Source organism: Salminus brasiliensis, chromosome 10 (genome assembly GCF_030463535.1).
Source record: "Salminus brasiliensis chromosome 10, fSalBra1.hap2, whole genome shotgun sequence".
NCBI lineage: Eukaryota > Metazoa > Chordata > Actinopteri > Characiformes > Bryconidae > Salminus > Salminus brasiliensis.
Genome location: NC_132887.1, coordinates 31923719 through 31949523, shown reverse-complemented (window position 1 = coordinate 31949523; position 25805 = coordinate 31923719). Strand labels below are relative to the sequence as shown.

Here is a 25805-nt window from a genome sequence, read left to right as displayed (position 1 = left end):
GTTCTTGTGAACATTGTCCTGCCTTCTTCTTCAAAGGTACAGAGTGAAGTTAGGGGCACGCCAAGCCCAGAGTAGCAATGATAGGTTATTACCAAGTCTGTGGAGCATCACAATGATTCTGAAACTGTTACTTAAAAAATGCTACATAATGTTGCTTTGAGACTGTAAAGGTGCTTTACAGAGATTTTATCATGAACAAGTGAGTGCCATGCCTCAAAACACTTTGCACTCATGGTAAAATCACAACAGGTTCACTGCATCTGTCCCAACTATATATATATATATATATATATATATATATATATATATGACAATTTAAACAAGTGTTTATTCCAGGTAATTTATAGCGTTTCTATTAGTCTGTTTATCCAGAATCATTTACATAGTGTATAGAGCAGCTACAGGGTTCAAATGATGGAGAAAACTAAAAATGGACATAAATGGAGATGGTTTTCATTGGACAGCAGTGATATATATATGTATATATAATGTGTGTATATAGATATTTATTGTATAGTGTGTATATTATTTGTGTAAAAGTCTTCAAGTTCAGCAGTATAAAATATTTTTACCATATCGCCCACCCACAACCCTGCCCCTAGCAGCAGGGGCTGTGGGTTCTCACAGTGTAAACCCAGAATGCTCCTCACTGTATTAACACTATGTTTGGTGTTAAGAGTGCTGAGGTTTTACTCCTCATGTTAGGTCATGCCCACATGTGAAATTGTGTGTCAATAACGTTTGTTTATTAATCCATCAAATCAGCCTCACATTCATTCAGTCTAATTATAGAACCACAGTTCTCTTTCAAAGGGTTTCTGGTGCTTTAATTACTGCTTTATAAATTGTGAAGCAAAGGATTTACTCATGGATGTCTTAGTTCGAATTCAAATGATCTTGTTACTCACACAGAATAAATGAGTTCCTTTCACCCGCATGGATCCGTTCGTTGTGTTTCCATGTGCTTAGAAAAATGGCTTAGACTAGATTTTACATGAGGGCAATTCAGCTCTCATTTTATTCTTTCTGGTTATATCGCTGTCCCTGCTCTCTCTCTCTCTCTCTCTCTCTCTCTCTCTCTCTCTCTCTCTCTCTCTCTCTCTCCCGTTTTATACAACAAGATTTGCTGAACGATGTCATGAATGAAAAGTGGGCCTGGTTGCCATAGCAACAAAGCATTTTACCTCCGACCGGCAACATATATTACACTGCAGAATACAAAAGGGCTGAACAAAACTGGTGGGGTGGGGGGGAGCTGGGTTAGGGAGTATACTTAAGCGGAGAGTGAGGTTGAGAGGGAACTTTTCCCTGTATTTGTCCTCAAACCATGGCAATGGCCGAAATCCTGCACCTCCGTTCCATGTCCAGCTGGTTCCAGTGACTCCAGTGAGATTATGTGCCCCTCCTCCTCCTTTTTGTTGTTGTAAGTTTGGCAAACACTGCATGTTCGCTCAAGGGGAGTGTTGTGAAAGCAAGAACTTTAGAGTGAAAATGCGATTATCCGGGGACAGACTGCGTCTGTGGATCTCATTTTCGTTGAAGCCGATATCTTTTAATGGGGTTTATTTTCCTGCATCCACAGCTGGATTACAGGGTCAGCGCTGCATCTAAGGTTAACCAAACCTCCTGTGTTTGTAATTAACCCCAATTTTTTAAGGGGCATGTCTCCCTGCCTCCTGGACCAAAGGAAGGCAAACCTGCATTCATCTCTCAGATCCTGGTATTTAAATAAAGGTCAGTTGGAGAGGAGCGGAAATGTCAAGATTTTTCACATTGTGCAGAACGCCCCGAAAGCTTAAAGGCAGATGAGTTCTCCCAATCATGTGTCATATTTATGCTCAATTGGACTCATAATCGAAATTCTCTGACAATCTGCAACAGGCCAAGCTTTGAAGAAAGAGGATTTGGAGGAGGAATGGCGTCTGGGCGAACACAGCAGAGAAACTGCTGCTTTGTAGGTAATACTATGATGTGGTAAAAAGTCATTCTTGGACTATGATAATGAGGAGTTAATGCAAATTGCATTATACAAATATGATAATGCTCATCTCATGAGTCTGACCTTATAGGGTGCTTCTGGCACCGAGCCTATTCTGGAAGTGAAACTTTGGCTTTTTCCCTCTGCTGATGCTGCCAGCTCCTCCACATGTGGCATTGCAATCATCTTTTGTCCTTGTGTCTTCTAGCATAATGGATACAAATGAGGGTAGTGTCGCATGTTGTGATGTGACACAAATAAGCTCCGCAGCTTTTTCTCATGCCGTGTCAAATACTGTAGTCGTAACACAGAGCTGCAGCCGAAATCTGTCATTTATTGTAAAAAGAATAACCTTACTTAATACTTTCAAGCTTGCAAGTGTAAGAACATTAAGTGTGATAGCCATCTTTAGAATCACTGCAGAACATTCTAGGTAGAGGCAGTATGTGAATAAAAGTCATTGGGCTTTATTTACCAATTGTTCTTAAAAAGAGATTCCTTCTTAAATCTCACACCACACAGTTTTTATGAAGATTCTGGCCTTCACCAGTGTTCTCTCATTTGGGATTTGTTTAGTTTACAAGGACAATAGATTCGATCGCTATAAGAGCAGAGCTGTGAACAGTTCTGCAGTTTAATAACACCATGAATCTGTCATAGGCTTTTTTTAGGCATTTTCTCAAGAACATTCTAAGGAAGATATTGGTGAATAAGGCACAGGGTTAGTAAACAGAAATACATCTTCACCATTCAGAAGGTGGGGGAAAGGCACACAGATGTCCTGTAGATTTTGGGTCATTGCTGTGAGGCTTTGGTTGCATTTCACACCTTATCTCCAACTAATCCAAAAAGTACCTGATGCAGCACCACAATTGCAGAGAACACAGTTCCACTGCTCCACAGCTTAATGCTGGGGGGGCTGTATACCCCTTCATTAGCCCACATCTGGCATTAGGCATGGTGCAACAAAGTGTCCTTGGAACAAAGTGTCTGTGATGTTATAGGCTTATAGGGTATGTGAGCCAAACAATGTACTGTGGTGGCTGTAGCAACTTCTTTACTCGAGTCTGCGCTATTCAGCAAAGAAAGGGAAACTTCCACAAGACTCAGTGTACGAATTAACAAAAAACCCAAAAGTTTATTTCAGACTGAAGAAGTGATGGAAAAAAAAAAAAAAAAAAAAAAAAAAAAAAAAAACTTACTGAAACAAACCGTAATTATGTTGCTACCAGTATCCTAACTGCTGCCCAAACTCAGCACCATCGCTCAGGCTCTTAAAGTGATAGTTAACCTATTTGAAAGAAATATAAGCAATAGTGTCTGAGAACATTTGTATATACATAATTATCACTTCTGGCATTGTGAAATATATACACTTCTTAGGAAAAAGTCAATTAACTATTTATATTTTTACACAGGAATGCAAGAATGGTCTTTATGTTTTGGCTCCTCCTAAGATACTGTGGAGCCAAACTGTTTAGTGACTTATAAGTCAAATATATTCATAAGAAGGAATATTTTAGAATCAACGCATAACAGAGAGAATCAGCACAGAATATAGAGAATAGGCACAACAACTATTTTACGCAGTGAAATCTAACCATGTTGTTCTACACACACATTTTCTGGTACCTCTGTGGGCTTGAAGTGTTTACCTAATCGCTAGTCAGAGAACTGCAGTGGGTAAATAGCACTCACTTTTATAAATTCTCTTTTTAGTAAGCAAAGTGGATGATTTGACTGTTTATTTGTCTATAGAACTTACTGATGAACAGTGATGTTTTCTGGCCCACTGTATTGATCCACAGTGCTGTATGTGTGAATAGCCATGCTTCCTGTTGTGATCCACACAGTCTGACAAGAATGGGTGAACACTCGCAGGGGATGGACCAAAGCGAGAAGTTTATTGTGGGACAATAAACAATAAAACAAACAGAAAAACGCAAGAATTACGTGGGGCAAAGAGGAACAGAAACAACAACCGTGACAACCAAGAGGGGCAAAACAAAAGAACACACCTGGGGCTGGTGAGGCACTAGGGCTGTGCAAGCTGCCGGGGCTGAGCCTGAACCCCTATACGGAAACATAAACCACCAGGCAGAGCCTGGGAAAAACTTTTAACTGAGACAAAAGAGGTGCGCTAGTCAGGCGCGCTGAACTTACATGACTCGTGGGAGTGGGGAGTCAGCCGCCAAACCTAGACAACCGAACCGGTCCAACAGAGGTGAAGCTACCTGCCAAAACGAGCTTGAGAGTTGCTCACTACCGGAGCTCCTGAACCTGAGCACGCTAAAACCGTGAAGCCTGGCGAGATCGCCGCAGACCTGCAGTAGCCCCCAAACAGACCCTGAGAATAATACTGCCTAGCTAGTTAGCTTGCTATACTCAACTAGCTACAGCCAGAAGAGTCCTCTAGATACAGACAGACTCACAGACTAGACCGGTGAACACTGAGTACCCAAGGTTAGCTGAGTATCCTGAGTGCATTGGTTGCACTAAGAGTAATTCTCAGCCACCAGCAGCTGACACTAGCCCTACTTAAATACACCAGCCCACAGGTGTAACACATTAACCAAACAATGAACAGACACATGACAAACACAACCTAAAACCAAGATGGTGACGATGGGTGTCAACACAAGAGTCCTTTTCAACATAAAAGTCCAGAGCATAACAAAACATGACATGACTTTGAAGGGGGAGTTCTTGATCGCCTGTGAGCCGCGGCCTGAGACCGCCCCTGGGGTGGGCGCGGCGGCGCGGGCGTGACACTTCCACATCGCTCACAAGTAACAAGTAATCCTTACCACCAGAAGATTGAATACGTTTGAATATTTTTGATTCTAACCATGGTTTTGGGTGAACTTGTTCATCCCATGTTATCACATTAATCCCTTTAAACAGCGACAGCAGGCAGTTAATACAAACTTCTATTACCAGATATTAGCCCCACCAGTTTGTACAGAAGTCTCTGTAGTTACTGAATAACACACCTTAGTGTAGTTGAGGGTTTAAAATAGACTCTGGGTTACTGCCTGCTTAAGGATCAGCATACTCTATGTGCAGGGAACTGCTAGAATGTGGTGTATTACATGCTTAGCGTAAAACAGACTCTGGGTTACTGCCTGCTTAAGGATCAGCATACTCTATGTGCAGGGAACTGCTAGAATGTGGTGTATTATGTGCTTAGCGTACAATGGAACACTGTTGTAATGAATGGCATGATCATGCCTTTCATGGCTTTTGATTACATTTAGTCACGTACATCAGCAGACTACAGTACACTATTAGACTACTGGAGAATACTGATTGTAGTATTACTGAAAATGTGTACAGTACATACAACAGGACATATTGGCTTAATTTGGACTTAAAGTGTAAACTTTATGCTTTCTGAGTTTTGAGTGTTCATACTTTGGGGGAAAAACCCAAAATATTTACTAGCATGTCCAGTTGCTCAGGGTTGCAATAACCTGTGATTTGTTTTTTGTAGTAGCTAAAAGGTGTGTGAACCTAATTTAATAGGGTATTAACCAAATAGTGCTTTAGCGAGTTTGTTCCTTTCATTTGTTGCTGTTACTTTACCAATCCAGATACACAAACTACAGCATTACATGCACTGGTACAACTGATGTACCAATAGCTTATTGAAGCAATAAATACATGAGCCAATCATGAAGAAATTTAGACATTTGTTAAGCAACTGTATACTTCAGCGGGCACTGCTAAAGGGAATTGCTTAAGAAAGACTTTATGGTTGTTTTGAATTTATTAGTGACGGTCATCCGCTCTTGCAAATGTTTTACCTCACACTGTTTACTTTCCCCAGTAAAAGACTCCCCACAGCATTGAGTTGTATTCTCACAGTGGAAAGGTAGGCCGATTATTTTTCTGACAGCTTGGTTTTTTCCTATTTTTCAAAAACAAAAGGCTTAAACTCTTAACACTCCAGCCCCTTTTCCATTTTCCATCTGAAATTACACATCCAAATCTTGAGGCTTTTTACACAAGCCTTACATAAACTAGAGGCAATTTCAAGTATTTCTTCAAAATAGTAGAAAACACATACAGATATTAAAATAAATCTGCAATGGTCAAAATATAAAAACAGCAAGCAAATGAGGTGTTTTCCTGTTGTTGTTGTTTTATCTGTATTTTAGTGAATGTAAACTGAAAAAAGTTACACTTTTTGCTTTTGAAGCTTATGTATACTTTTGCGTCCTTACATCATTGTAATTCACCAAAATTTAGATTTATTTAAGTTGATAATAAAATGTCAGACTCTTTAATATGATACACTGGCTGTCTATGTTGAACCTGTAATGCTTCACATATACTGCTAGATATTCACAGTGACGGATTTATTTTGGACAATAAATTTTTTCCACTTATTTTCCTTTGACTTTGACCTACCTTATGCACATGGATCCTCCTATGTTTAATCTTAGGAAAATCTCCTGCAGAGAAATAACTTGTACTCTATGGTCGTTTAATGACTGGGAATTTAGTAAATGAAGAGTGGATTTTGCACATCACAATAGCTATTCAGTGTCACTGGCCTACTTCTAAATGATGATATATACACTACTGATCTGGTAGCGATAGAGAGCACTGATGTCTGATGAAAATTATTTACCTTTCGTGTTTAAGGTGGTAGTAACTTCAGGCTCCTGCAGATGGCGTTGCTCAAGGCTCTAAATACCTGCAGGGTATGCAACAGGATTCATAGATTGAGAAGAGGTGGTACAGTGCAGTGTAATTCTCATTGGATGTGTGAAAAATGGATCGCAAAGCAGATGTTGATGATGGCAAAAAAGAGCAATTCCATTTACGTGTACCAGAAGAAAGTAGCTGTATTTGCAGGTGTACCACCTCTTCTTAATCTATTGATCCAGTCGCACACCTGGAGCTTATGTTTAGAACTAATATCTAGTCATACTGAATGAAACTGAAAGTATTTTGTTAAGGAATGTTACAGTTCAGAGTTGAGGGTCGAACATCAACAGAGATCAATTGAGAATTGGCTTAGAGTCAATAATTTCCCCTGTTAGTCAAGGTCATTCATGCATCTTATTTTAGCCATCTTTTGTAAATGCCAGAGATTTGAGCATAGTCATAACCAATTGGTTCGTAAAGGTCCCTCCAGGTTTTCCTTTTTCCATCGTTTTCACTCACATAGTTCAAAAGCTGTTGCTCTGCTCTTGTAGCCAAGAAGCTGAAGTGTCTTGATCAAGGATGCATTAAGATTTGAGCGCTGGGTTGAAAGAAGCAGTGGGTTTGCGAACCAACATGAATAAGCAGATGTGTTTGCAGTACTTTAATGGCATAGGATTGAAACAGGGTACTGGAGGGTACTCCAGTTAAGATGGTTTTGTGTTTATGTAAAACATCCTTGACTTCAGGTGCTTCACGATTCATCTGGGAAACGTTAACTGTGACTTTCTCGGCTTCTGGAAAATAAGATTCTGTCAACTTGGACAAGTGGGGTTAATTGAGTTTTTGGGCTAAGCGTCTTTGCACGAGCGAGATCAACTGCTGCTGCTTGCCATGTTATCTTCATCCCTGTTTATAAAGACCTTTTGAAAAGTTTTTGCATAAAAGTTACAGTATTTTTTTTTTTTTTTTTATTTTAGAAGAGAGAGATAAAATTCCATCTTTTCACAGATGCACCCTTTCACAAATTTACTCGCTCTAAGATCTTTAGGCATAGAATTAGAAACTGCACAGAAGCAATAAAGAGTAATTGGATCTTGAGATGGAAATCTTATTACCAGACATGAGCAAAGCCCTGATGAAAGCTAGCAACTCCACTGAGCCACAGCCGCATTGCTTTCCTTTCCTTTTGGTCCTCTCTTTATAGACTTGGGCGCTTATTTTCTATTTCACTCGAGAACCACAGTTGCTTGTCCAGCTACCACCGGAGCCTATGTAAGTGCGCCACTCAGCAAAGTCCACTGGGGAAAAAAAAAATCTGTGTGGCCAATATCAACAGCCATTACATGAGAACTGTTTTCCCAGCGTTGTGTATCTACAGCTTGCCTAAATGTTGCATGGCAACATTAGGAGCCTAAGCCTGTTTTCACAATTAATCCAATACGTGTTTGTTTCACTCAATTGTGTCTGCGGCAGCAAGAAACAGCTGCATTCAGTTGCATTCATACTCTTCCCCAGTGATTACCGAGCGATCATAGTTTGTTTTCTGCCAGGCTCTTTATTCAGTCCGGGTCCTCAGAGGAATCCAGGATGGAACTGTTGGTGCTGGAGTTTAATTAAATATGGCCTCTCATCTGCCGTGATGGTTATAAAAGGCATCGACCAAAACCAATTTAAGCTCAGAATTGTTCCCTTTAAGCTGTAGTTGGAAGAAAGGGCTCTCCCCTCCTATACTGAAAGGATTTAACTTAGTCCCCTCACATTTAAAAGTCAATTGAGAGGTCAACACACTAAAACACACTGTCAGAAGCAATCTGCCGCCCTATACATCTTACTGTAAACTCCATAATGTGTAGTTTTGCTTGTTCAGTGTCTTTGCTAATTTTGTTGCAATAGTTTGCAGCAATTGGCTCCTGTGTTGGTAAAGTTCACCTCTGCTCTGCAAACTTCATGTAAAGATGTTTACAGTGTCACATGCTTGCCCATGCCAAACAGTTTAATTAATGGGTACTTCCATGTGGGCCATTGATTTTAGGCATGCAATTTGGCAATAGGTTAAGCCAGAGTAAATACGAGATTAATTTTTTTTTTAAAACAAAAAAGGCTGTGAGAATCAAATCCAGATGTATTAAATATGATTCAAAATAAAAGTAATGCACAATGTGAATAAAGTATTTTCTTAATAATGGGTCAGAATGTCAAATAAACACAGTTTTAAATTTAATTTAAAATTCAGATTTTTTGGCAATTACTTGGTTGTTTGACCTTTATAGGGTTTCCAGTGTATTCTTTACTTTGGATATTAGTTTGCATTTTACTTTCATTTAACTTTCTCTAGTGTAAGACTTAGATGTTGTGAATCAGTCACATCATTACAAAATATAATGTTTGCAATATGTGGCATTGCATCGCTTTTCTACCATGAAAGTAAAAGTTAAAGAGCTGGCTGAGTGGGCGGGTTTGTTCAAGTGTGGGTGGGACGCTTGCTCAGTGTGACTCAGAACCGAACAAAACCAAAACAAGCTTAGAAGCTCATGCCTCAGGCTTGATACTGATCTCTGATAGAATTCTCGCAACAGCTACCTAAATTAATTGTCTTAATGGAAATCTGAAGTTTGGTTTTACTTTCATTTCAAATGGGAAGAGTAATACAACACTAATTTGAGACTGACTGTTTTAAGACTCCTGTTTTAAGGGAATCCTGAGGTGAGAAATTGCAGAATAGGTCAACCAGAGTTTTGAACCAGTGTGTAAGTTAATAAGACTTGATAAAGCAGCTGTAAGAGTAATGTGAGTGCAGTCCAAATGTGACATTGTGGTGTTTTGGTTTGATACTTTGTACTAAACAATGACAGTGATGTCAAAGTGCAGACTGACAGCTTTAATTTTAGGGTATGCACATCCATATCGAGCAAAGCATGTAGGATTTACAGCTCTTTTTATTCATTGTCCTGCCACTTTAGGGGACTAAATGTAATTGAGCAGTTGGCTGCTCACTTGGCAACCAGTTGGGAATCAGTACATCATTAGTCTACGCTCAGGACAGCTAACAAAAGATTAGATTTGATTCTGGATGTGGCATTTGCATCTGGAGGCTCTTGCTGTTGCCTCTCTGCATAAGGACTGTGCCAGAAAAGCAGGCCATCTCAAGCTGAAAATCAGAATAAATCAACTGCGGACATAGCCAAAACATTAGGCGTGCCAAAATCAATTGTCCTGTTTATTGTTAGGAAGCAAGAATGCACTGGTGAGCTGAACAATAGCAGATGACTGAGTAGACAGCATTAGATGGACCTAAAGTGCTTTCGGTTCACCAGATTAACACCACTATTTCGGGTGCAGTCAGAAATGTTTGTGAGGGGAACTTTTGTAAGGTTTAAAGTACTTATAGTAGTAGTATGTATCAGGTCATTGTACATTTGAGACATGAAAATTTGGGGCTTTGGAATGAATCTCCACTCAGTAGTACCATATATGGGGCGGGAGGGTAGAATTATTGTAAGGGCCTGTGACTGACAAGACCCCTAAAATGTATTAGATCATTTTGGGTTATTATTTCAATAGTAAACTATTAACTTTCATTATTCTTAGTTTATTTTATTTATATTTTTTTCTTGTTTGGCAAAAAGTAAATATCCAGTCTCTGCGAATTGTAAATGCGAGCAGTGCACTGAGTTCAGAGTGAAGTTGAATTAAAAAGAAAAATCCAATTACCACAAATGCAAAGAAAAACAACTAAGACAGGGGAGAGGAAGAAATGGGTGACAGTCACTCAGTTTTCCACAAAAAAGTGGGTGTAGTTTGTGAGTGCTGGAAATGAACCTGTTAGCTTAGACCATAGACCTTTTAATATCTTCACAAATAATTCAGTGTTTCCATTTTACTTTCACTCTTTGCTGTCATTTAATCAATGCAGGCAACGTTTTTAGCAGCGGTTTATACTAAATGAGTTGTCCCTGCCTCTGCCCTGTGACAGGACAGGCAAGCAGCTTCAGCCTCACCGTCCCTATATCACAGCCCTACTCCCAACTGTTGACAGGTCAGTTGGCATAACTGCAGGAGCTTAGAGGTTTTTTATGAATTATTATTTAAAAAATATTTACAAGTAAGTGTTTTTATGCTGGTCTATGTTGGTGTGAGATCTGTTGTTGGTCTTGTGTTGGTCTAATGTTGGCATGGTGCTGGTTTAGCTGGTCAACCCTAGGATGCCAGTTCTGGTTCTCCAGCATAACAGCATCCGAAACCATGATGGTTTTTGTTTTTTTTTCAGCCAGGCAATGCATTACCATGAATCTATAATTCAAAATTGTACCATATAAAATAAAATTAAATCTGTAAAACAGGGCCTTCCGCACTTTTCTTATAAGATCTTAGTCTTTTAGTCTATATCTTTTCATGGGGCCCAAAATCCTTGTCTCCACTATTAGGATTATTAGAATTAGGACAAAGGATATCACCTTTGTGTGAGTTCAATTTAAACACATTTGAATTAGGTATTTAATCACACTTTTTTCACCACTGTGTTGAAAAGATGTGATTCCTATATTGTGCACCTGGATTAGATTTCAATCCAACATTCTGTATAGTGGAGTCATTGTTTTCCTGAACTCAGTGAAACAATTTCTTTCAAACTCCTAAAACATTTTCACTCTCATAATTGTCATTTTCAAAGATTACCAACGAGTGTCTAGATTAAGAATAGCAGCGTATTTTTATAAAAGAAATTACCTTATCAGGGTTTTCTACCCACATGAAACTTAGAAAACGTAGAAACGTAGAAAACCTAAGCCATTTTAAATGTTGATTATGCTCCGAATGTGTGTCCAGAATCGTGTCCCAGATAAGCTCTGCAACAATACAAAGCGAGCTCCTGACACAGTGGATGAATAATTGGTGTGATTGTAGTGTGCAAAGACAGTCCAGACATCAAAATGCTTTATGATATGTCTTTATGTCACAACGACATGGCAAAGTAGTTAATCACAGAATAAAAGAATATACAATGAAAGGTGTATACGTAAGAAGGTAGGCAAAAAGGAAAGACCATGTATAGAGTATGTCAAGTGTATATGCAAATAGCTGGTGCAAGGAGCCAGTACGAGATCTGATTATACGTACCAATTTTGGCATTAAGTCCCAGAGACTGCATAACTTCAGCCTTTCAGTCTTGCATATATTTTATGCGCTCAAGTCATGTCAGCAAGTTCATTGAACTCCATCAGGTGAATAGCTTTTTATTAAAAAGAAATACATCTCATAATATCTGGATAATATGGATAATAATCCATATTATTTCCATTATTTTGTTTGCCAAAACTTTCTCCCAGGTCTTCCAATCTTAGTTTCAGTGTTAGCAAATTGTATCTGTGGCCAAGCACATTATTATATAGTGATAATTATTTTTTGACATTTCAGGCTTATGCTGAATTGTATGACCAATTACTGGGTAGAATCCTGGCCCAAGTCTGCCCCTGTGACATGCACCCTCAGTTGTATAAAACAGACAATTCCTAAAAGAAGCTTTTATGAGGCAGATTTACTAGAAGTGGTGGTAATTACTGACACTATAATGACAATTTGTGCTAGTAGTGGTAGCCAGTTTTGGAAGTTTAGAGAACTTACTGGCACAACTTCCGAATTACCATATGACCACCTCAAAAAATAAACTCATGTCATGGCCCATGTCTTATTGTTTTGCATTTTAGCCCCACATTTTGACTAATTAAGTTGGAATAATGATACATTAAATCCTGAATTATATTTTAAATTACATTGCCAACATAATACAGTTACTTGTTATTGACAAAATAATAAGTTATAATGATGATATATTTTGACATGATACCTAGTGGATCAAATATTTATCTGGCAGTATGGGCTGAACTTTAATTCTGTGCTAAAATCCTGTATGTGACCTTTTTGTTTAAGAACTGGGGAAGATGACTTTGCAGTTGCAATTCTTATGACATTTGAGGCATTAAGAGAAGACCTAATAATTCTTCAGCCAACAAAAAGGAAATTGTACATGTTTTAGTATTTAGGCAGAGATAGATCTGAAAATTCTAGATATGTCAATGACTGAGTCCTCCTGAGTGTCCTACCATAGCTTTTCCCTCCATTCACATCCAGGGAGGTTAGCTTCGGTACCATGGTTTGTAAACGTCCTAATGACGTTGCACACAATGGACACAGTGGACATTAACATTAAGATCTCTGGAGATGAACTGCGTAGTCTTGAGATTGTCCATTTTCTTTCTTTCCTTAATGCTCAGTGTGGCACACAGACACAAAGACTGAATCAACTTTTCTCCATTTAAACTGGTTGAATGTGTGATTTCTATATCACCTGTTACTGACCACAAATACATCAATTGAAGAAACATCACATTATTGAAATCTAATAATTTTGTCCAGTTCTGGAGCTCTGTGTGGAATGATGTCAGATTGGACTTTTTTTTATAAGCTTACAAGAATGTCAATGTTTATAGCCTACTATTAGAAGAAGCATACTCCAAATTTGAATGCATCAAAAGTTTATAATTATAAGTTAATAAAACAAGTGTGGGATTACCTTTAGTTTAGTGCAATATAATACAGAAATCCTTTGGGAGACCAGCAGAAATGACCATTTTTCCATGACATTAGGGGTGTAGTAATATTCACAGTTTGCCACTGATATGAAGTAATTGAAGTAACAGTTGATTTTTAACCCTAAAGTTATGTTTGTGGCACACAAAGCATTGTCTCTGCCTCTAAGTCCATTTCTTCCTCAGACAGGACAGCAGAGATGGTGGGAGCAGGAGATCCCGATGGAAGGCACCATCCAGAAAGGGGACCTTCTTACCTACAACCTCACCGAGCTGGTAAAACCTGAGGCTTACCAGGTGCGCCTCACCCCTATCACCCGTTTTGGAGAGGGAGATTCTGCTGAAAGGATCATTCGCTACAGCGGTGAGTGACTGCCCTTATAACGTGAGAAAAATGCATGATTCAGATATGACATAGCCACATCTTTCACATCATATTAAATAATCTGAACTTCCACAACAAGTATTTAGAAGACATTCATACAAGCAAATGCTGCTTTGATCAGACTCTCTGCAACCAGACATCTCATTCCACTCTCTACTGAATGTTTTGTAGCCACATTAGTCTTGGAAAATCTGAAGATTTATATGGTAAATATTTGGGAGTTTATTGGTTTGCTGATTTTAAGGTTCTGGCCAGCCTAGTGCCAGTTTTCCTTTTTAATGCCAATTGCTAAAAAAGGCACTAGTGTTGCTTCACACTGCAGTGATTTAAAAAACTTTGGATGATGATTCAGGCAGCTGTGAGTCCTTTCACCCCACCCACAGAAAAACATCTCTTTAATCGTCTTGGCATAACCATGACCGCTTGGCATCAAAGCATTGTTTTTGCCCTCTAAACAAAGCTGCACATCAGAGCTGCACTTGCTCATCACAGCCAAAAGTGTTTTTGGTTTTCTGAATTTCCTGGCTTTGTGATGTGCAAGTGAATGCAGTGGATCAATCCAGAGCAAGTAATGTCATGGAAATAATGGATCAAAGCCTGAAGTGGTCATGCCTCCCGCAATGGAGCAGACTCTACACACCTAGACCACAGATGGCATGCGGACCCATAAATTGCTCTCCTGTCAAGCCCCAATGAAATGACTGTAAATAAAAATGAAGGAAAGTATTGAAAGAAGTGCTGCTACATCTTTGTGACAAACAGCATTAGAACAACAGTGTTTTGCAGCATGTCCATGTCAGCATGTCTATTACCAAATATGCAGTAGTCTATTCCCTGCAGAAACCATGAGCCCTCACTTCTGACTTTAACATCACATGCAAAAGAAATATTATGGCAAGCGAAATTATCTTAAATCTAGTATAAATGTTTATTTTCATGAGGAACTTTGATAAGGTTATCTAACTTATTTCTATTATTCATTATTCAGTGTAGGTTTTTTTGTATCACTTTATTGGATGTTTCATTATAGAAGCTGACCTGACATTTAACTGAATTAAATACAACTAAACTCTGGGTTGAATATTAAATATAAACCTACACCTTATTCAAACACTAACCCTGAATTCTAATCCCTAACCCTACCCTACCCTTATGCTTGAATCGACCCTACATCCTAAATACTAAACCCTGAATCAACCCTAAATCCTACACCAAACCCTATCCTCAACCCTAACTTTGAATCAACCCTAAATCCTAAACCCTAACTTTAACATAACCTTAAATCAACCCTAAATGCTCACCTAACACTTAAATCTAATCCTTATCCTAAAGGTGTAGGGTTACATTCAACTCCAGCTCAAATGCATTTTATAGGCATTCAGTTGAATGTTGAATGTCAGGTGAGCTGCTATGAGGCATCTACAATAGACCATCCAAGTAAAGTTAAATAGTGTCTTTTTAAATTAGTTAATGTGTTTTAATGCACTGGCATCTTTCAAGAAATAATACCGAAAATAGAATCAATACACTTTCACTAAACTGACTTGAAAGAAGTAGAAGATCAGTTAAATAATCCTGGAAAGGTTCACTACAACTTGAGAGTAAACTTGATAAAATATTTGATAGCTTGTCTAGATTGACTTCACTCTCCAATATATAATATGCAATGCATGTATTTGATTAGATTCAATTTCATTTAATCCCAAAAAACTTGCTATACTGAGGAAATACTTGTTTGCCACTGTATGGCCTTATCAGTAAAGATGCAGTTCTGCTAGTTTCGCAGCTAAACCTTTTATGAACACTTACTATAATCCATTTTTATGTTTTTGATGTAATAGAGACCTCTGCTGGCTGAGTGTTAAAGCTGTTTGGGTAAGGGAACTGGTTGCCATCTTTATTTGGTTTAATAAATTGTGCCCCAGTATTTCAAAACATTACATATAGCTGACATGGATTAAAAGTCATACACCAGCGCTTGTTCTTATTTAGGGTGTGGGGGGTGTTACACTGACCTTGGCTGGTTTGTGTTTTGTGCTTTATTTTCATCTGCTAAGAAAACAGACGTGATACAGGTGATACAGGTAAAATCACCGGACCCCTACCTTTGTGGTGTCTGAACCCGCCCTCTAAGTGCCAGAACAAGCGGTAATGTCAGCTTTCTGACTGTGGTCAATGCTGGTCTGTTTTGTGTAGTACACAGACTATAGGGTAATTACAGCATCTGAAAAATCTTTGTACATATCAATCCATATGTGTAAAACCAGCTTAGCTTAGCCTACAGCGAGAGAATGGACACTTCCATTGCCTTCCAATACTCCCTAGTCTCTGTAAAAAGAGTGACCTATGAGAGGAAGTTGGGGCCAAACTTGGTAAGATGATTAAATTACATTAAAAAAAAAAACTAACACCTTAAAATTTGCAGTGTGTTAATGTTTTGTTATTTGAAGCAAAGTAATATGTGAAAATTTTCAGACTTAATTTAAGGAGTTTAAGAAAAAAGATTTCATTAACCATTTAAAAATTTATTTATATAGTCCCTTCATTTCCAAAGACTCAGAAGTATTTGGATACAAAATAAATCTTTTTAATAGTTTTTCTGCCTTCAGTTGTGTCTTCAGTAAGTAAAAAACCTGCTTGACTGTGTTAAGGTTCAATTTATTTGCCTTAGAAAGCTTTGGGGTTCTTTCGCAGTATGTTTTGGGACATTGTACAGTACATCTGTACTGTAAAGTGCCATCCTATTAGTTCACCATTTTATACCTGAATCTAAGCAAGAGGTGTAGTTTTATACACTTTTTTAAAAATCTTCTAGTTTTGTCACCAGTCATATCATCAATAAACATCACTGACTTATTTCCACTTTGACAATGACACGCCTACCTCCCTAAGAGCATTTTTGACTTGAATAGATGTTGTAAAGGGATTTTTCTTTACTATGAAAGGATTTCTGCAATACCTGTGGCCATTTGTGAGCTTCCAGGCCTTGGTTGCTAAGCTTGCCAGTGCATTCCTCCTTTTTAGAAATATGTATCAGAGTGTTCACTTTTAAAGTTCCTACTCTCTCTGTCTCTGATATGTGTGTTTGGTTTTTCATTCTAATGATGGCCTCCTTCCCTTGCATCAACACCCCTTTGGCCCCCATATTGAGAGCTAATTCAGTGTTTGGAATAACTCCAAACCTTTTATTGCCTTCATTTGTAATGAATAAATGAGGGAACAGGTCACAACTGTCCATGAAACTGCTTATCAGTCAAATGTCCAATTATTTTTAAACCTGAATAAATGATGGTACTATGGTTGGTTGTAATGGTTGCAATGTTAAACCCCTTGAATTAAAGCCGAAAGCCTGCATTTCAATCACATCGCCTCAGTTCAAATATATTGAGGTGGTGTTAATTATGGAAAAGAAACGTGTCACCTTCTAATTTCATATGCACCTGATTGTATGTAATTACATATTTTTGTCTGAGTCTATGAAACATAATATACATATACATATATAACAAACATTCATATTAAATGAGGAAACACAAATAACTTCAACACAAAACCACTGATGCACATCCATAATCAATCAGTTATTGATTTATGTTGCGGTATGTATCATGACCATATCACAGACTCTAAAATGACGTGTTGCAACAAGGTCCAGTACTAGCCTACAACTGCTTATACATTTACTCTAGGCACACTAATCTAAGTTAGTGTGAAACACACCCCTGACACACCCCCAACACAGCCCACAGTTGGCAAGGGAAGCAGCTCAGGTCACTGTAATGAAAATGCAGCTTAAACTGTCCACAGCTACTGCAGATTCAGGTCTTCCTGAAGTCATCTTATTCTTGCCGCTCACCCAGATACTCACAATTGAAGTTCATATCAAGCCCCCATGGCTCTGGCAGGGTTTTTTGTGTGAGGTAATGGTGCTGGCTCGGGGAAAAAATGAAAGAGCCGAAGCACATAACCTCTCCCTGTGCCTGCCTCATTCTCCTTCAGTGAATGTAAAAGTCATTTCACCACCAAGCTCATATGAAAGGGCCATCAGTAATGATGGTGTACCTTTCACTTGTGGGGCTCTCCCTTCAAAGCCATCTGCTTTGTAGCTCTCACACAATACATTTTAATTGGTTGTTATAGTCAGGAAAAGTACGTTGTTGGCTGGCAGAGTGTGTCTTGAAGAAAGAAGTACAGGTAAGAAATGCATGTGAACCATATATTTAAGGCTTGAAATTGATGCATGCCATTGTAGTGGCCTGAAACTGCATTTTAATGTACAATTTATCCAGGAATCCTTGTTTTCTCTCTCTACTGTTTACTGATGGCATACTTGCACAAAGCAAGCCATTTACAACCTGTGGCAATTAGTTGAGCATTGATGGCTGAATAAGATTCGCAGTGACAGCAGTACAAATCCATGTTTGGTCAGTGCAAGACAAATGGTGAAGCAAATGAGAAAGATGAAGGCACAGTGCCATTTTGTGTCGCTCCATGTGGCGGTTACTCAGCACAGAAGTTTTCCAAATGGTTTTCCGTAGATGGCTTTGGAAAACCTCCAACCAGCTTCGCTGATGCCCTTTTCAGTTGGAACACAAGGGCTAAGAATGTGGTGTGGCAGTTGGGGACAGATTGTATTGTTATTGTTTTATTAAACTTACTAATTACTACATTTCCTGAACAAAAAACAAATGAGTTGCATGCATATTTTCTTTAAAGCCTACTTCAGCTATTTTACCTGGGAACATGCAGTAATTTGAGTGGTTACTGGTAAGATCTGTAATTTTTATCCACTACAGATCTACAATGCCCTAGTAGTCAAAAGTAAAAATTATCTTCTGAGATCACCAAATCAGGAACTCACTCACTAATAGCAGTCCTGCTCTAATCAGTCTCAGAGGAAGTGTTATAACAAAGCTTGATTTGGCACACCTCCATTATCCTCATGTTCAGCACTGGGCAGCTACCGTAATCTGCAGTACTTTTAAAGACAAAGACAAAGGCAACCATTTGTGCCATTTTTGTGACACAGATGGAATTTGGCTTCCGCCTTTATCCCATCCGTGCAGTGAACACACACATACACACCAGTAAAACACACACAGTGGACAGTGAGCATACATGCCCGAGCAGTGGGCAGCCATTGCTGCGGCGCCCGGAGAGCAGAGAGGATGAAGGGCCTTGCTCAACAGTGGCAGTTTGCCAAGCCTGGGTATTGAACCCACAATCCTGTCATCAATAGCCCGGAGCTATAAACTTTAAAACGTTGGACAGCATTTTGTAAACTGAATAAGCTCATTGTACCATCCTCCTGCTATAAGGTAAAGCTATATATGCTATGAGCCCTGCAACCCAGTTCGAACCAACATTTCAGTCTTAATGCTGCAGTAATGTTTAGACTCAAGATGTCTGGGGTAATTTGCTGAAAATGGGTCAAATCACTCACACACAAATTACATTGTTAGGCCTCCTTTTGGTAAAACTAATCCAGTTCAAATAGGGCTTGAAAGTTGGTCATGCAGATCCTGTCCATTTTTTCCCACTCTCTTACTACCTTTGTAATTCATTTCCACATGGAACACAGCAGTAACCCTTTTACATTCCAGGAGCACAACTGTAGTTCAGAATTTGTGTTGGACTGGTTCAGCAGACACATTGACTGATCAGCAAGAGATTTCAAGCCCTATTCTCTTTTTGGAACAGCTGGGAAAATGCTGAAATAAGAAATGTGCAGCCAATCAGTTGAAAAGAGGGCTAAAATGAACTCTCAAGAGGCTGATGTAATCCTTACCTGACAGGACTGGCACTGTACCTGACAGGAACAAGGGGTCCTGTTACCGAGCATTAGAAAAGAAATGGTGTATGCGACTAATTTTGGGTCCTCTGACCTTGTACAGCAGTTTTTGCATATAGCAGTATTATTATTATTGTGATGTGAGTTGAGGGCTTACATTACACATGGGATTCGGGCTTGAATTCCAGCATCGCTGCTCATTGTGCAGAGGATCTCCTTGAAATTAGTTTTGTTCACAGTTGAGGCAAAGACAGCAGGGCCTTTTTTCTGCGAGTTGATTTTCTGTGAAAGTGAAAATGAGTACAAATCCTCTACAGTAAACACACTTCTGCACATTTTAACTTAAGAATTGTTTATTTTCCTTCTTTTAACAAATAAGAAATGAACACAACATGCAAAAATAAATACATTATGTGTTCTGTTTTTCCAATATTTCCCAATATATTAAATTTAGAAAGTTAATAGGAATTGTGCTCCACCACAATGTTCTGCCCATTGCAAATTTACACTCACTAGCTCGGACTTCCACATCATACAACTAATGCTGGGAAAGTGAAAGGTAGCACATACTTCCTCTAAACCATCACATTTTCTACATCAACTAATACAGAGTGCAGACGTCACATTTTCAGCCCCAACTGATCTGTCAAAGACAACTTTTTGACATCAGCGACAAATGCCCCCAGCTCAGCGACAAATCACTGTGCATTTGCAGTTTAAATGGTTAGACGATTTGTTGACTTATTTTCCCTAAAGCTACTCAATTCTTACCCCAATTTTACCCCTGATTTTCAGTCTGGCTGAGTCTGTGCGGGTTGGTGTGCAATTATTTTATCCGTCAGTCGACAGTTGGGGAGTAGTGTGAGGGGCACAGACTCCGATCTAGTAGTGCTTTCACCTTTTCTTTTGTTTGGAATCTATGCCTCCTAGGATTTTTCCCTTCACCATTAAAAACCGTCTGACTGTATGTGAAGTGTGTATAGTTAAGCCTCCCAGACTGGGTGTAATGCAATATAGGGACGAGCTGCTTCTGTACTGGGTACTGTGTTTAATTAAATACTGGCAATAAATAGAGGAAAATACAATATTTTAGTTGAATGGTGCAGATATGATGTCTAGTGCCTTGGGCTTTTCCCACTCAGCTGAAGTAACTTAATTGCATTCAAATTGAATTAAATGTATTTTTGCATATCTTTGAGTGTTAAAAATGCCTGTACACATACAGACAAATTGACAAATCTGTGGACAGTAAAGTACAGTCTAACAGCACAGTAAGAATATCAAGGCACATGGACTACAGAAAGGTTTTCCTACCATTCCGAGAATTCCAAGGTTCAGATGGAGATGAGCAAAACACTTTCGGTCTTCAGTGAGAGAGACCCCCATTTGTAGCTAGAAGCTTAGAGGCTTTGATGGTGTGTGAGAAGTCACAGGCTGTGCTCCCATTTCCCTTGCGTGTGTATACCGTTTTTATACAGTGCGGTACTATTGATTTTTGTATTGACTTTTTTTGGTGTGCTGCTTCATCTTGGGGAGGCCTCCATTTCAAAAGGCTATTTTGGTCCCAGTTGGACTTCAACAGGTTGACATAGGTGAGAAGTGCACAGATAAGCATGTTTTGTTGCTGCATATTTCTCTCCTGTTACAGTATATTTCTCCAAACTGAACAGGTAGAGGCAAGCCTCAGCTTTCTAAAGGCACTTTAATGCCTTGCTTGTTTGGGAGGCAACTCTTGACTTTGAGCTTTCTGTTTTGACATGAGTAAACACTCCACCCATACTCGGTTGTGTAAGAAACAACTACACTATGGTACGCCAAAACTCAGACCAGTGCACAGCAGTTCTGTGCTCTCAGCCTGTTTCAACATTACACTCTTTACAGCTGCTCAGATCATTTATGTTGTATGAGCTGCTACTAATAATGACAGATAGCAGTAAAACATAGTGAAACATGCTTGATTTTGACACATTTGTGGCACATTTTGGCACTTTCTCCTAATTCAAAACACTTTCAGTGACGACTGCAGTCTCAGAATTGTTTAACCCCTTCATGACAAGCATCCTTAGGCATTAGTAGCAACCTTTTTGGGCATTCCTCATGGGCAATTTTAGAAGTTTTGGGATTCTGTTTTGTGGGGCAATGAAACAAACCTGTCTACAGTGAAGCATGACGGTGGCTCAGTGATGCTCTGGGACTGCTTTGTGGCCTCTGTCACTGGAAACCTGCAGAGTGTGGAGCAGTTTAAGCAGTGCCTTTTTGCTTTTATTTAATAGAAAGCACAAAGATTAGACTTGAAAGTTGTTGGGATGGGCTAGAAAGAAATTTATAGAGTAATTTGACTGTCCTGTCGTCAGTAGAAGACTAAAAAATAATACAATCAAACAGACAGAAATAAATGTGATGTAGTATATGGATGCATATGGTTAAAACAATGCCATGGCAAATGCACGTCATACTCATAGTCAACACAGTTTTGCTACTGGGTGTAGGCTGACTGGTGTGGTACTTTCATCATTCACACTGTCATTGTTGAGTTCAAATGTAATCCTGCTACTAATCATTCTATTTTTATAATGCATTTGATTACTGTCTATAACTGAAAGAAGATACAGTTAGATTTTTGTATGTTTTAAAATTATATAGAATTATATAGAATTATATGTCTTCTGTTGCTTCTTAACTCTGTAGCCAACATAGAGACTCAAAGAGCCTCAGTTACACCTATTGTGATGGTGTGACTGGTTTTCATTCATGCTTGTAACTGTGGTATGAATGCTGTGGGGTAGAATTAAGGATTAGTTATCTGAATGTTGTTCACACTGTATCCCTTTCAATGTCGTATCACTAAATAACACAGTAAACGCTATGCAGTGCCCTATATGCAGTGTGCAGTATTGCACCCAAACGATTCAAATTCGTTCTTTGTGATGAAAGGCCACTAAAATTCAAAAATACAGTACAGTGTTAGTGTGCTTTATATACAAATTCTGGTTCTGTTCATGCATTCTGTACTTAATAGTTCTTTTGCATGACTTTAATTGCACTCACACATCCGGCAAGCGAAAAAAAGCATATGTTAGGCAGAGAGAGAGTGAGGATGTGCAGAAGGGGGAAAATGAAGCGAGAGAGAAGAAGCTTATCAATTAGAGTGTGTGCTAATGTAGCGCATGTTTCCAAATATGCAACATCTGTTTGGCTCAGCCCAGGCAGTCTTCTCCTCCTTACTCCATTTAGAAACAGCTGGGTGGTTTACAGATGGGGAATTGTAACCTCTGACATGTGATTAGATTCTTGATTGTGACATGTATGGGGAAAAGATATAATGAACAATAATTCTTTGCAATTTCTTAGAGTGCACTGGGGTTGTTGCCACCCACTCAGGGCCTGAGCCTGTTGACACAGCAACCAATTCCTCTGTTCCTTTGGGTTTCTGCCTCTCTCTTTCTACAATAAAATTCAAGTAGTTTTAAAGAACAGACCTTAATAGAGTTCTCAATTGCTCCTCTTTCATGCAAGCTAGCTTATGATACCTTAGCTAGGTTTAAAAACAGAACCAACATCCTGAAGCGATGCCTCATTAGTTCTGCCTACTGTTTTGCTTTACTGCAATCTTCAGTCTTCTGCTGTTCATATTTATAGCCATATCCTCCAAGAAGTCTTTTTCACTCACTTTCTGAAGCCTCTCGGAAGCCCTTGCTGCGAAGCTAACTTAACTGGCAGAGTTAAGCTAACAGTTGTGGTACTTTCTGCTAGCAATAAAAGAAGATGGACTGATGTTTACTGAGCCTCTGCTCATGTGCCACCTCATTTACCTCAGAGCTGCCTCTAGAGATCTTTCTGCATTTCCCAGTCACTCATTAAGGCCAGGACTTGAGGAATGCTCTCTCTTCTGGCCTGTGCTTCAAAATTCATTTGCTTTTCCTCCATGGAAAACTCTCTCCATGGAAACCGTCTTCGTGACGGTTTATACAATTAAACAACAAATGCAGTCTTCACAAGCAAAGCTTGGGGATTAAACTAAGAGTCTGCATTCAGAGCTTGTAGTTGTTTAAGCAGCCCACCTAGGCACAACAGGCCAACAAGAAACACCTGTCTGTCACATGTTCCAGTGTTATTTGCTGACTTGAAAATTGGGTGGGTTCAAACAATGGGTGGAGTGCTCTAATTTGTTCACATCTGGATGGAAATGTCAGACAATAATCACCTTTTGATTACAAATGCCTTTGATGTACAGCAAAAACAGAAGAATTGGCTAATACTTTCAGAGAAGACTGCAACGATTTAGGGGCTATTTTGGGCTGGAGCCATCTCCCCCCTCCAGGCACCTGGCTTATGTGGAAGGAAAACTGAGCTAAACTCCAGCACTGTATTTAATGGTAAATACAGATACAGAGAATGTCTAAACAGTTTCACATCTTTACAAGTTTACAAGTATGTGTGAAGTCCTTTTGCCTCTACCTTTATGCAACTCATTTAACTGTCATTATCTATCCAGACAAATAAAAAAAAACACATTCTGTCATAGTGTCTACCTGAAGTTGCACTACAAGATACACTAGAGAGACATAATTCAAACATTGCATTTGTTTACATAGTAGAGCTGTTCCTTGTTATTTGGTGTTACATCTGGCCCGTAGAAGACCGCAACATAAAAAAATTTTTTTAAAAAGATACAATTCACTTTATTGAGGGCTAATAAAAAGTTTTAAAAATCAGATGTCTAGGGGATATAAGGATCACCACTCCTGATTTGAGATCATCTGGGGTCTTCACGTTCTGCAATAAAGACCACAGAGAAAGAGAACAGCGGTGTCAACAGTGGTCATTAGTACAATAATCCAAGCTATATCCTGGGAGCCAAGAACTACTAACATTTAAACCAACAGGAACAAAAACTAAATTTTTAACCACTGTTATTCTCAGTGTAGTCAAATGCATCTGCATCGAGCTAGCTTATAGGATTGATTAGTATTGCTAATCAGTTCAATAGAGTTAACATGATCAATTATGTGAGGTGGACAGGCTGGGGCTTTCAGTAGTCTCAGAAGCATATTTTTCAAATCTGCTTGGATGACCATGAACATTTCGCCAGATAGATTTAATCATCACCATCACTCTTTTTAATACAACACATAAAGCCCAGCCCATCCTCTTCCCCCATACTCTAATCACCCACTACATCTCCACAAGCTCTATCGGGCAGTCACCTCCCTTCCTACCTTTCCTATCGTTAAACATTTAGCTATTTGAAGTGCAATAATACATTAAAATGACAAGATCCTACAACTACAATTTCAGTTGCTGTGGCTGTTTATCAACACCCTACACCTATGAGTTAAGGTTACACAGAACCTTTCCTTCCCCATGCACTAATCAACCACTGCATCGCAAGCACTTCACAGGGGTCATCAAGGTAGGCATCTTAGGGCTTCATTAAGCCCACAACACCTCAACAGTGAAGGCTCAACAGTGAAGTCCCAGATCTACTCCCCTGCAAGCTCACTTCACAGGATTATACAGGATTACTCACAACTTCGATAACACTATACCAACAGCACATTCACACCACAGCGTATATCGCCCACCATACTACACCTTTAGTCACACACTGCCCTTCCCCATCCCACCCTACCAAACCTCAGCTATTCTTATCCACAACCACTGTCTAGATGTTTTAGCAACTTCTGACAGTGCGTTCATGGCTTCTCTCAGCACACGTCCCCTAAATGCGAATTCAACCAGCAATGATGTGACAGACTTCGCTACAAAACTCCTGACACCTACCTCTGGTCTAATATATACCTGCCACCCACGCTCTCCCACCTCAGCCAGCACATTTGCATACCTCAAATTAAAAAGTAAAAAAACCCCTACAGCAGTGAAACTTGAAAATGAATTGATTAATATAGTCACACATGACAGGGAAAACCAAACAGATTATGTTGATAGAAATTCTATATTTCCATATATATATATACATATAATATTTACGTATGAACCTTAGTTTTTAGGTATCATTTTCACATCATAAGAGTCTGATCACAGCGACTCTCCAGGCAAAGAACTGTTCAAAATTCATACAGGTGCCCAGAGCACTGCTCAGCATTTCAGAGATTCTCCTGCGTGCTAGGATGCAGACTTCAGTCCCAGCTGCTCCAATGTGCCAAGAGGAAGAATGCCTCATACCAGTGGATGCAAGCAGGAAAAAAAACCTTGAGACATTGTCTTTAATTCCACCATGTGCAGGAATCTCCATAGCACTACTTTTAAGGCAACATGCTCTGGGAAATGAAACAAGCCCTCTTAGAAAGAATTATGCAGTGCACAGATACACAGCTCTTGAATTGAATTAAAATATCTAGGTCTGCGTAATTCACCTGAACAGAGCCTCAGCAGCCCTTGGTTTTCTCC

General features: G+C 39.1%; 1 protein-coding gene across 2 annotated transcripts in view; it reads left to right on the top strand.

Annotated features, from left to right (window-relative positions):
* Nucleotides 1–25805, top strand: part of mdga2a (MAM domain containing glycosylphosphatidylinositol anchor 2a) — a 194436-nt gene that overhangs the window by 154382 nt on the left and 14249 nt on the right. For both annotated transcript variants that reach the window (XM_072689830.1, XM_072689829.1), the window contains exon 11: nucleotides 13405–13582. In XM_072689830.1, the coding sequence (XP_072545931.1) occupies nucleotides 13405–13582 (178 nt within the window). The remainder of the gene's footprint in view (nucleotides 1–13404; nucleotides 13583–25805) is intronic.